This window comes from Setaria viridis, chromosome 9, assembly GCF_005286985.2.
Source record: "Setaria viridis chromosome 9, Setaria_viridis_v4.0, whole genome shotgun sequence".
Classification (NCBI taxonomy): Eukaryota; Viridiplantae; Streptophyta; class Magnoliopsida; order Poales; family Poaceae; genus Setaria; species Setaria viridis.
This window is the reverse complement of record NC_048271.2, coordinates 19,016,466-19,029,232: the sequence shown is the minus strand read 5'-3', so window position 1 is coordinate 19,029,232 and position 12,767 is coordinate 19,016,466. Positions and strand designations below refer to the sequence as shown.

At 47.4% G+C, this 12,767-nt stretch overlaps 2 protein-coding genes across 3 annotated transcripts; both read left to right on the top strand.

Moving 5' to 3' along the window:
* Positions 1–34: 34 nt before the first annotated feature.
* On the top strand, positions 35–3,040 carry LOC117835999 (pentatricopeptide repeat-containing protein At1g10270). The gene has a single exon (XM_034715347.2). The coding sequence runs from the start codon at positions 137–139 to the stop codon at positions 2,900–2,902; it is 2,766 nt and encodes a 921-aa protein (XP_034571238.1). The 5' UTR covers positions 35–136; the 3' UTR covers positions 2,903–3,040.
* Positions 3,041–3,311: 271 nt separating this feature from the next.
* On the top strand, positions 3,312–11,504 carry LOC117836000 (cation/calcium exchanger 1). 2 transcript variants are annotated; one of them, XM_072290849.1, is made up of 5 exons: positions 3,312–4,037; positions 4,317–4,451; positions 4,543–6,137; positions 6,261–6,369; positions 8,413–11,504. In XM_072290849.1, exon 5 carries the CDS (start codon positions 9,637–9,639, stop codon positions 11,380–11,382), a length of 1,746 nt encoding a protein of 581 aa, XP_072146950.1. In that variant the 5' UTR covers positions 3,312–4,037; positions 4,317–4,451; positions 4,543–6,137; positions 6,261–6,369; positions 8,413–9,636; the 3' UTR covers positions 11,383–11,504. The 2 variants fall into 2 exon arrangements, with proteins under 2 accessions (XP_072146950.1, XP_034571239.1); XM_034715348.2 differs by lacking the exons at positions 3,312–4,037; positions 4,317–4,451 and having other exon boundaries at positions 4,470–6,137.
* Positions 11,505–12,767: the final 1,263 nt, after the last annotated feature.

Genomic DNA, 12,767 nt, shown 5'->3' with positions numbered 1-12,767 from the left:
GAGGGTTTTACTGGGTTACTTGCTGGCCGCCGCCGGCGCCGCACGCTCGCACGCCCACACCACGCCCGTCTTCCTTCTTTCCGCCGCCGCCGCCCACCACCACCGCCAAGGAAAGGCTTGCTGCGCGAAGGGGGACATGGCGCTCTACCGCCGTCTCCTGCTCCTCCGACGCCTGTCCAACCTCCACCCCTCGCCCTTCCCCACCCCAGCGATCGGCTCATCATCACCACCTACCCTAGCGGGGCTCCTCACCCCCATGGGCCGCCGTCACTTCGCCTTCTCCTCCGCCGAGGAGGCCGCCGCCGAGCGCCGCCGCCGCAAGCGCCGCCTCCGCATCGAGCCGCCGCTGAACGCCATCCGCCGCGGGCCGCCTCCCCCGCGGGACCCCAACGCGCCTCGCCAACCCGACACCACCTCCGCCCTCGTCGGCCCGCGCCTCAGCCTCCACAACCGCGTCCAGTCCCTCATCCGCTCGGGGGATCTCGACGGCGCCTCCGTCGCCGCCCGCGCCGCCGTCTCCTCCCGCGTCCGGCCCACCGTTTTCACCTGCAACGCCGTCGCCGCGGCCATGGTCCGCGCCGGGCGCCACGACGACGCCGTCGCTCTCTTCGAGTTCTTCTTCCGCCGCTCCAACATCGTCCCCAACATCGTCTCCTACAACACCCTCATCCTCGCCCACTGCGAGGCCGTCCGCGTCGACGACGCGATGCAGGTGTACCGCGACATGCTCTCGTCGGCGCCCTTCTCCCCCTCCTCCGTTACCTTCCGGCACCTCACCAAGGGCCTCGTTGCTGCCGGACGAATCCGTGACGCCCTCGACCTCCTCCGCGAGATGCTCAACCGCGGGGCTGGCGCTGACTCACTCGTCTACAACAACCTCATCGCCGGCTACATCGACCTGGACGACTGGGACAAGGCCTTCGAGCTCTTCAACGAGCTCACGGAGAGGTGCGCTGTCTATGACGGCGTCGTCCACACCACCTTCATGGAGGGCTACTGGAAGCAGGGTAAGGACAAGGAGGCCATGGACAACTACCAGTCCCTGCTCCAGCGGGGCTTCAAGATGACACCGGCCACCTGCAACGTCCTGCTCGAGATGCTCTTCAAGCACGGCAAGCACAAGGAGGCCAACGAACTGTGGGAGACCATGATGGACAACCACACACCACCAACCTTCATTGGCATCAACGCTGAGTCCTACAATGTCATGGTCAACCAGTGCTTCAAGGAGGGCAAGTTTGAGGAGGCAATTGAGGTATTTCACCGCCAGCCCAGGAAGAATGTTCAGATGGATGTTGGTTGCTTCAACAACATCATTGGCAAGCTATGTGAGAACGGGATGCTTGCTGAGGCAGAGAAGCTCTTTGAAGAGATGGAGACCAAATCGGTCCTTCCAGATGTATACACCTACACTTACCTTGTCGACTCGTGCTTCAAGGAAGCCCGTGTGGAAGATACAATGCAGTATTTCCACAAAATGGCAGATGGGAGGGAGCATGGGCCAAAGTTTAATATCGGTTTCTTCAACCTCATGTTTAAAGGACTTACGGAAGCTGGCCGGATTGATGATGCCTTGAAGGTGTATGGGAGGATGCCTGACAAGGAGATCAAGCCAAACACAACAACCTTTGAAATCCTTGTCAAAGCCTTATGCAAGGCAGGGGACTTGGATCGAGCACGGGACCTAGTGATGGACATGGCAAGGGGTGCTGTTGAGCCTCCTCAAGAGTTCCGTGAGTCTGTTATTGACATTTTCAAGAAGTCCAATCGCCAGGAAGAAATCGAGAAAGCTTTTGAAGAAAAGCCTTTGCCAACACCTCAGCCAAGGACAGAGAATCAGCCGAGGACAGAGTATCGCCCTCACAATGCAGTTGGTGTTTCTCAAGGGAGACAGCCTGGCTTTAGCTCAGCTTCACCGGTGCAGCTTGGATTTGGTTACTCTCAGCCGCAACAGCCAGCATTTAAGGACACTAAAAATCAGCAGCCTGGTTTTGACTCATCTCGGCAATGGCATTCAGGTTTTGGTGCTCCTCAAGCGCAGCACCCAGGATATGGCGCACCCCAGCCTGTACAGGCTGTAGTTGGTCCCCCTCAACCACCACAGGCACAGTTTGGTGCTTCTCAGGGTGTACCAGGGTATAGCAACCATCCATCACAAGTGGGGTATGGTTCGCAGCTGCCTCAGTCAGGATACGGTTTTGCACCTCACCAAGAACAAGTAGGATTTGGAAATCAAGTAGCACATTCACCACCTGCATATGTGGCTTCCCAAAGCCAGTCTTCACATGGTACCCATTGGAGCCAGAGTGGTTATGGATCACCCCAAGGGCGACTGGGGTATGGCAGTGCTCAAGGGCTGCAACATGCTTCTCATTTACCACATCACCAAGCAGATTTTGGTATGCCACAGGTCCAAAATAACAATGGGTTTCCTCATGTGCAGCAACAATCAAATTCTGTAGCTCGTCATGGGCAGACTGCTGTAGGCACAGCTGAAGGTGAATCACCCCAAGGGCAACTGGGGTATGGCGGTGCTCAAGGGCTGCAACATGCTTCTCATTTACCACATCACCAGGCAGGTTTTGGTATGCCACAGGTCCAAAATGACAATGGGTTTCCTCATGTGCAGCAACAATCAAATTTTGTAGCTCGTCATGGGCAGACTGCTGTAGGCACAGCTGAAGGTGAATCCAAGTTTGGTGGTTCGTATGGGCAGCCGAGGAATGACAATTCTAAAGGCCCACCACGTTTTGGAGCTCAAACGGACCATCATTACAGCACTGGATACAGGGCATCCTATGGTACGCAAGGATTTAATGGTCCCCGTGGTGAATATGAAACTGCATCCAAAGACCAATTAGATCCTACCTCTTCTGAAGATCGGCAACAAGTAGCATTCTGAATTGGCTCCAACTCGAAAAGTTTTCAGTCATAAAATGAATTAATTAGTGCTGTTCTGCACTGAAACTTTTCAAGTTGGACACTATCTAGATATTTAGATCATAATGAATACACTTCTCCATTATTATTTTGGTTGCAACCGCTGTTCCATTTATCAGAGATCATCCAGTGTTTTTTTCCCACATATGTATGCATGCGGAATTGTGTTGTCGGTTATCATACAAACATGTGGTTCAAATGAGGAACTGTGTTACACACGCATGACTGGCTCTATATGATTGTTCTCGATGAACCTCAAGTCAATATGAAAGGTACTCATAATCCATGTGGTTTTTTATACCATTTCATAGTATACTTTATTCTTAATTTTCTTTTGATAAAGTTGGAAAAAGCTATTTACTGCTATATTGTTGAGAGTTGATACTTGATACTAAATGTGTTCTAGCTTATACGCAGGGCAACTTTATTTCCATAAATCAATCCTTCTTCTGGCAGGGCAGAGTCAGAATCGCACATAGTTTTATACTACACTATTAAGTAGCACAGAAGCTCCTCCATTTTGTTAATGTATTTTGTAATTACATCATGTACTTTGAAATATTTTCTGTTCATTCCAACCAAAACTGTCTGTCTTGTTGCCATGGCAATCTTTGAGTAGGGATATCATAGCGCCTCTACTGAGCTTTCTGGTAGCATGTCATCTGCTACTACACCAGGTGGATTCATGAATGTTTGTGGGGGCATCTCTCTCTCTCTCTCTCTCTCTCTCTCTCTCTCCCTCCACATTCAGCCACAATGCTTTGTGGCATCTGGTAAGGTAATCATCTCCTTGCCGGTCATATATGAAATCAAGGCATCCTTGTTTGTGTTCCACGTAAATAGTTTAATATAAATGGTGAAATTTGACCTTCCCCTGTTCCGTAGTAAGGTTCCTGCAACTGTCCAGTTAGCGAAATACTCTTTGTAAGGACATATTCCATAATTTGGCACTAACGTCCTGTGTTATATTCCCTTGAAAAGTGTTCATGTTTGACTGGATCATTAATTTTCTTCCTCTCCGAGTACCTGACCCAGAAATGGTTACTGTGTAATCTGCAGGTGTCCAGTGAGGCAAACAAAAAACGGTTCGAAAGCAGGTAAATTCTGAGCTCCCACAATGTTCAGGTTTGCAGCCTGTCCTCATTTTTTAGGAACATTTGCTTTTCCTAGCTAAAACTGATTTGTTTTTGCACGAGAAATATTTTCTTGATTGTCCATAAATAGTTATTTTACAAGGTTAAAAACTTGCAGATCATTAAATATATAATATAACTGTTGATTCGTATTGCAATTAAATATATAATATAATAGAATGTCATTTGTTAAGCTTCCTTCCCACCCAGTGAACCTCAGTAACTTGGGTATCACCGTATCAGGGTATGACTATTATCTTTACCTGACTCCGATTTCACGCCATACCAGCAGATTCCCAATAACATGGTTTTTTCAATGAAGTCAGAAAAGTATTTCAAGGGATCCATCATACATAAATATAGATGCTTCTGCACATGGTAAGTTATCTATCATTACTGAATACGCTTCCATTTCTATGCAAGGTTTGCATCGCTCATCACTGGTTCTCTTTTGGCACCCGTTTTTTAGTTTCGTAGATGGCACATCAGCTACATCTTTCTGTCAAGAAGCCACAATATGTTTGTCATGGATCTGTACATTGTATTAAGAGCTGTGGTGAAAGTGTATGGACGCGGTGAGACCTACTATTGTGTACATGATCAAGAGATCATGGAATAATGTCTGCGTGTACAAATAGTATTCTGGTTTTGAAATGACGTGATCAATGGTAGATTAAGATCAAGGTGGGGAAGCCAGCTCATTTGTAACAATGTGCTGTACAAACTATTTGGCTTTAGATTCACGTTGGATCCACCTTAATGAGAAGACAGTCTAGGCTCGCACCAACACGGTCAATTTATGTACTTGTCACAGAACAGCATTAAGAGGCCAATTTCTGATTTGGTGTTCTAATGTTTTGTTCCTTGAAAACAATTCAACATTTTTATCGTTACAAGAGGATTTAACCCTTTCTATGCCTTGTAAGTTGGTTGGCGATCATACCATTCTATGAATGTTAATTTTATAATAGTTAACAGTCTCTTCATAGATTTTGATTTGTATGGCCAATAGTAATATCTTGGTGCTCTTTTGTTCTGGTCTGATGACCATCTTTTGGTTAAAGAAAGTTAAACAGGCGGATGAAATGAGTGGGAAGTATAGAAAGTAAGATCAAGAAATATTCATTTGGTATTGCAAAAGATATGATTATTTTACAAATAGTTATACGTTTTTCATGAGAACAAAATAGGCTAATATGATTTTATTGCCTATAGCAACGCACGGGTCATTTACTCATTTAGTGAGTGCAAATAAAATTAGGGCTGATCTGTCTATGTGTTGATGGTATCAATTTCATATTTTAAGCAAAAGTGATCCATCCTCATGTTAGACATCTGTAAAATGATAATATTGTGTAAAGGATTAATTAATTTAACAAAGTTTATATAATTGCGATTACAAGTACAGATTCAACTACAATTTATATAGTTAGTCATTAGACTTGAATGATGTACATCTTTGTTATAGATATAAAATTATTGTCTACTATATTTTTTATGAATATAAAATTTTGTTTACTAGGTTTAAACACGTGCCTGTGGCACGTGCGGCTCCACTAGTCGTACATACATGTGGTTCAAATGAGGAGTTGTGTTACTCGCATGACTGATTCTATATGATTGTAGAGTGGTGGGAACCCCTTGTTGCTTTTGTTATTACTACTGTGCATGATTTCAGTTAAAACTTAAAAGATAATATGCTCCAGTGCCCTTTGGTATCATATGATATGCTATTTTGTATATTTTGATATATGCCAATTTAAAGTACAGAAAGTAGTACCTAGGTAGGTATCGCTATTATGCAGTTGCAGTGGCTGTATTAGTTTATTTAGTTATCTGTAGGTCGAGATTGAGGAATGGATCTATTACTGTCCTACTTCCATCTGTTTACTGAATTTATGCCAGTTTTGAGACCCTGCTGCGCTTCTATATATCGAATTTAATGGTTTCGCTTCTTATGCCAGATATGGGTTCTATTTTCCCTGAAGCTATTTGATTTGACAAATGAATATACACAACATGGCATGCTGGTGTTTACATGCTGCAATTTTATATTAATCTTAGGTAATGATATGCTCTGTTATCACCAAGTATCTTCCCTATTTGTAAATATGTTGCATGTTGGATTGTAATATGTCCTAAACATTGAAAAGAATATTTTGTGCTCCTCGCAAAATTTGTTTGCAGGAACAGGGATGGAGTTCTTATGCCCCTCATGATATCGAAGTTCTTTTATGCTTTCAACAAGCTGACTGCATCTTATCAGGTGCTAATTCGAGGTCAATCATGTGTATAGGTGAGTGAAAATGCCTTTTGTGTTTTTCTCGCTTTGCCTCCATGGCTCCATGTATATTATCTGCCAAACTGTTTTATCTCAGTTGAGGCATTTCATTAAGGAGATTATCCAGAGTGGTATAACCACAGAAGATGCTAGCAACTAGAAACGCTGAGGAAATTATCCATCTACAATTCTACACAGTGACAACAACAGCACAGATAGAAACATGAAAATCCAATATTTATTTCTTTGGTTTGTTTATGAACTGTTTTTTTTTTCTGTCCATATTCCAGTGTCAAAGTTCAGAATTATTAAAAGCAAAGGTTAATTCCCAATATATATGCTTTGTACATAATTACATATTAGCACACACCTTGAGAATTATCTTAGTGAACCCACCTGCTCCCACAAATACTTTTATGTCACATACTCAGATGTAGTCTAAACATGATCAATAAAGGAGGGCCTTGTTTTGAACCCCAAGCAGTTGTGCCCTAAAAGGTGGTGAGCCTGCATGCATGCACTTGCATACCCCAACCCACACACGACCCCAACAAAGTGTTTATCTCGAAAAAATTGCAATCAATTTTAGGTTCTGATTTTTTATTGTAGTTTTAGCGTTTCATCTTCTTCAACCATTCTGAAGGATGCTATGCATGCCTGTCCTTGGTGGTTGTGCATACCTGAAAAAATATTGAAACCCCCATAATTCTTTGGAGATCTATGGAGTTTGATGGCAGATTTTCCACTACTCATTGAGCTGTTTTCATTGTCAATTTGTTACATTAAAGAATTTTTTACTTTGATCACTTAAAGCTATTGAAAGTTCATTGTTAGTAGTCTAGAACTTTTTTATGCACTTGCTAAGTTTTGTGAAGTATGATAATATGTTGAATCCTTTTGTAGAAGAAGCCTTTTAGTTTACTTGCAGCTTTTGTCTTGATTCGTTCCATATTTGATGCAAGTGCCTCTCTAGTTGTGGTTGTAAGAGCGCAATCAATGAAACTAGATTAGTGTACATAGCCGATTAAAGTAATTGGAACTGCCCACCTAGGATTTGCAATAATCTGTAGAGGTAATTTTAAGGGATCTGGGCTGGTTTTGAATACTTAAGACTTTGGTGGATTGTGGATATGGCAAGGTTTGACCTTTTTCGTTACCTGCAAATTGCTCCCTTGCACATTTGCACTCCAAGGAACCAGTCCATCAAATTCCACTAAATATTGAGACTGATGCCTTTTGCCATTTTCACCAGCTGTTAGTATTTTGCACCCATTGCCCCATATTTTTAGGGGGTGTTTGGATACCCATGCTTAAGTTTAGCACCTGTCACATCGGATGTTTGAATGCTAATTAGGAGTATTAAACATAGACTAATTACAAAACTAATTGCACAAACGGAGTCTAATTCTTTAGACGAATCTATTAAGCCTAATTAGTCCATGATTTGACAATGTGGTGCTACAGTAACCATTTGCTAATGATGGATTAATTAGGCTTAATAGATTCGTCTCGCGAATTAGCATAGGGGTTCTGCAATTAGTTTTATAATTAGCTCATGTTTAGGCCCCGTTTTCTTCCACTGACTTATTTTTAGCACCCGTCACATCGAATGTTTAGATACTAATTAGGAGTATTAAACGTAGACTATTTACAAAATCCATTACATAAGACGAATCTAAACGGCGAGACGAATCTATTAAGCCTAATTAGTCCATGATTCGACAATGGGTTGCTACAGTAAACATTTGTTAATGATGGATTAATTAGGCGTAATTAGGCTTAATAGATTCGTCTCGCCGTTTAGATTCGTCTTATGTAATGGGTTTTGTAAATAGTCTACGTTTAATACTCCTAATTAGTATCTAAACATTCGATGTGACACGTGCTAAAAGTAAGTCAGTGGAAGAAAACACCCCCTTAGTCCTTCTAATTAGCATCCGAACATTCGATGTGACACTGCTACAGTTTAGCACCTAGTATCCAAACACCCTTTAGCCCCACTATAACTGACCCCTTGCCTCTATCTCTTGTCTGTGGTGGCATCCTTGAGTGTTACAGGTTGCTAAGCAACTCCAACACGGAACATGGTGAGGAGGGCGACGAGGAGACACCGCCGAAAGCCAGGAGCCGGTGGGTGAGCTGAAGCGACGAGACGAGGCCGCGGAAGGCCGCGGAGCAGAACACAAGGGCAAGAACTCACGATCCAGGACTGTTGTCAATGATGGGATGGCTGTCCATCCATATGATCATCTCGAGCTGCCGCAGGCCGCAGCTAAGGTTGGTTGGGTTTCCAGCGTTTGCTGTTCCGCAGATCATGTTCCCAGGGAGGCAGGAGTCGTTATCCATCTAACACAGATCTGCTGATGCAGAAATCAGAATGCAGATGATATAAGTCCTTGCACATGTGACGTCTATCAGTAGATGCTACTCGGATTCATCAGAGGCTGTTTTTAAGCTGGTTATTGTCCGCCTTCACCGCTGCAGGTTTTAGGACTTTTGTGTGGTCACTGGCGCTACTGCCCCTTGACGCTGGACCGTATGCCTCCCTGGCTCCCTGCTGTGCCCATTCCCAGATCTGAAAAAGCCTGAACTTGCCCTTGCCCTTGGCGTGCAGCTGCTTCTGGTCCCTAGTGCTGATTGCTCTGTGCTCATCAGCGTGGTGGGGCTGGCCACTTCACTGTAGCCATTGATGTGCCTGATTCGCTCCATTGATTATGATTATGGACGGGACAAACCACATGGACGAATTCAGATCTCAAAGCTAGACAAAGCGAAATGAAAATAAACAACGTAGATCTGTGAGAGTGACGCCGCTGGCTGTGCTTCAACCAAGTCATTCATGCGTCCTACACTCCTACCTGATCCTGAGAAGCACCATCGCAACATCACATTCACGCATGTTCCGCCGTTGCCCGGCTGCCACCCTCTCCGCCACCGGTCGGTCGTGACGCACGCGTGGGCGGCGGTAGCCATCCTCTCCGACTCACTCACCCACTGGCCGACAGGTTCGACTCGTCTGCTTGGACAAAGGCCACACATGCCGACACACGCTAAACGATCCAAGGTCGGGTAGGGAACGAAGCCTCGCGTCTGCAGATCACACGGCACAATCACGGCGAGCTTACCAAATCGGGCACCTGATTTTTGGTCACCGGCAGTAGTGTCGTGTCCATGCCGTCGGTGGCGTCCGCGCCCGGATTCTTGCACCGCCACGGGGTGCTTGGGCTCGGATAATCCTCCCCAGTTTCCCCCACGGGCCGGCGCGGGAGGCTAGAGCCATGCATGGCGAGGCCTTCCTCTACTGCGGCGGCTTCCGTCTGCCTCGGCGTCGCCCTCGTCGCGCTCCTGTTCCCCGCCTCCAGCCTCTCGCTGCGCGCCACGGTCGGCGCCGCCGATGTCTCCTCCGAGCTGGCCAACGAGGCGCGCGGCCGCGGCAGCACAGGCGTGAGGCGGCTCGGGGGCCCGGAGGGCAGGTGCCACTACCCCGCGGCCGCGTCTGACCCAGGCCGCAGCTACCCGCGCCCGCGCGGCGGGTACGTCGACTACCTCTACCTCTACTACTGCGTTATCGGCGGCGAGCGCCGGCCCGCCCTGGGCTGCGCCGCGATGGCGGCGTGGCTCGCCGTGCTCTTCTACCTGCTCGCGGACACGGCGGCGGCCTACTTCTGCTCCAGCCTCGAGGGCCTCTCGCGCCTGCTCCGCCTGCCGCCGGCCATCGCCGGGGCCACGCTGCTCTCGCTCGGGAACGGCGCGCCCGACGCGCTCTCCGCGCTCGCGTCCTTCGACGGCCGAGGCAAGGGCGGAGGCGGAGGGGCCGCCGCCGTCGGGCTCAGCGGCGTGCTCGGCGGCGCGATGTTCGTGTCCGCCGCCGTGCTCGGCGTCGTCGCCCTCCGCGCCGGCGGCCAGGGTGTCGCCGTCGACCGCGCCAGCTTCTTCCGGGACGCGGCCTTCCTCCTCCTGGCCCTCGCCGCCGTGGCCGTCGTCATCACCGCGGGCGAGGTCGGCATCTGGGGCGCCGTAGCGTTCGCCTCGCTCTACCTCGTCTACGTTCTCGCCGTCGCGTTTACGCCGGAACACTGGACCAGACGCCAGGATGAAGAGGAGGACCACGGCCCCGCCGCCGCTTCCTCGGAGCTCCACAGCGTCATAGAGACCAAGTTCTACACCGACCAGGAGGCTCGAGATCTACTCCTCGCCGACACCGCCGCGCCTCTCCTCCAGTACTACGCCGGCGACAATATCAGCGGCGGCGGCAACAACAAGAGCACGTTCTGGACCGTCATGCGCGTGCTAGCTCTTCCCCTGACTCTCCCACGGCGGCTGACGATCCCAGACGCGAGCAAGGAGCGGTGGAGCAAGACGACCGCGGTGACCGCGGCCACGCTCGCCCCCATCTTCCTGGCCTTCCTCTGCAGCCACCGCGCCACTGGGAGCCCGTTCCCCGCCGTCCTCCTCGGCGGCCTCGTTGGCATCGCGCTGGGCCTCCTCGCCTTCCTCACCACGGAACCCTCCGCCCCGCCGACCCGGTTCCTCGCCGCGTGGCTCGCCGGCGGGTTCGCCATGAGCGTGGCGTGGGCGTACGTGATCGCCAACGAGGTCCTGTCGCTGCTGGTCTCGGCCAGCGTCGTACTATACGTGGACGCGGCGGCGCTGGGGGTGACCGTGCTCGCCTGGGGAAACTCGCTCGGCGACCTCATCGCGAACGTTGCGGTGGCCTCCCGCGGCGGCCCCTGCGGCGCGCAGGTGGCCGTGTCCGGCTGCTACGGCGGGCCGGTGTTCAACGTCCTCGTGGGCCTCGGCCTGTCCTTGCTGCTTTCGTGCTGGGCCGGGTACCCGCAGACAGTGAAGATTCCGAGGGAGTCCGGGCTTTACCGGACGCTGGGCTTTGTGGTCGTTGGGCTTGTGTGGGCCTTGGTGATGCTGCCCAGGAGAGGGATGAGGGTGGACAGGACGCTGGGCTTTGGGCTCCTGGCGATATACTTATGCTTCATATGTATTAACATTTCACAGCTCAAGAATGAACGGTAGCATATTGGATTCATTCGTTGCATGAATCAGAGGTGGCTGCTTTGAAAAAATGGTGGCCAGCCCTGGATACGTATCTTTAATCCAAATAGATTACCGGCCCAATATACATTTTTCTGTCTTTATTGAGCAGATGGTCCACTGTTGGTAATAGATTAAGGTAAGTACCAATAGTCTCAATAATATTAGAATAATTAGTACACATTTCAGGGTTTTTTTTCCCATACTTTTGTGATGCAACCTGTTTTGGGTTTCACTGGGAGGATTTATAGGTGGGGTGTGCAATCTGCAGCAATAGCATCATAGCAACCATCACAAAAGGCAAAAGGAGAGGCAAAGAAGATGATCATTGCTCCAATGAGTATGCTTTTTTTTTTGTAGTTTTGTACTTTTGTTGTCTCTTTCTAAGAGAAGCAGGAGAGCTTCTCAATTTTGTAATGTAAACTTAGTCTTGCTGTGATGCTGCGATGGCCATCAAAGGCATTGATACTTGATACTGCTAATAGTATGTAAAGTATTTATCTTCTCCATTGGTTAATTTTCTTGAATGTGATGGGTCCCATGAGTCAGCGAGCAGAACTGCTACTCAATCAAATCACCCTACGTTGAGCTCATGAGACAGTAGTTAGTTAACGCGTGCAACATCATGATAACTGGGGTCGGCATTACTTTAACCAATCAAGCAAACTTAAGTCGCAATGCAAGTTCACTTAAAACATTCTCGTATGCATGCATAAGGACGTTTCTACTCCGTCCGTCCATCATTTTAACATTTTTAGATTTATAGCTTTTTGCTATGTATCTAGACATAATATATATATATATTAAAATAATCTACGATTTGGGACGGAGGAAACATTTAACTAACAATCAAAACTATATGATGGCTCGTCCCCCTAATACTTTTACCGAAGCCATTTACTAGCCGGTTCTCACATATGCATGCGGCAGTAGAAATATTGGTATATTAATTAGGTTATTAACTCATTGGATGACAGCCTGACCCTTTAGATAATAATATTATCTACTCTCTCCATTCCAAATTGTAGATTGTTTTAACTTTTCTAAGTTCATAGTTTTTATTATGCACCTAGTATATGTCTAAATGCATAATTTGGAACAGAGGAAGTACTAACTTTCCTTAACACGTGCACTCATTTACATATGCATACACGCTGCACACTATATTTTATTTCCTTTTACTAGAAAAACAAGGTAATTAACCCAAATAAACTTAACTAGTTCTATTAAGCTAATATTGTCATTAATATCAATTAATTAATCCCTTAATATACGGGGTATTACAAGCAGCACCATTCAAATAAAAATTATCAGAAGGTAAGGTAGCAAACAAACAAAATAGAAATGTCCTCTGCACTTTATGTCAT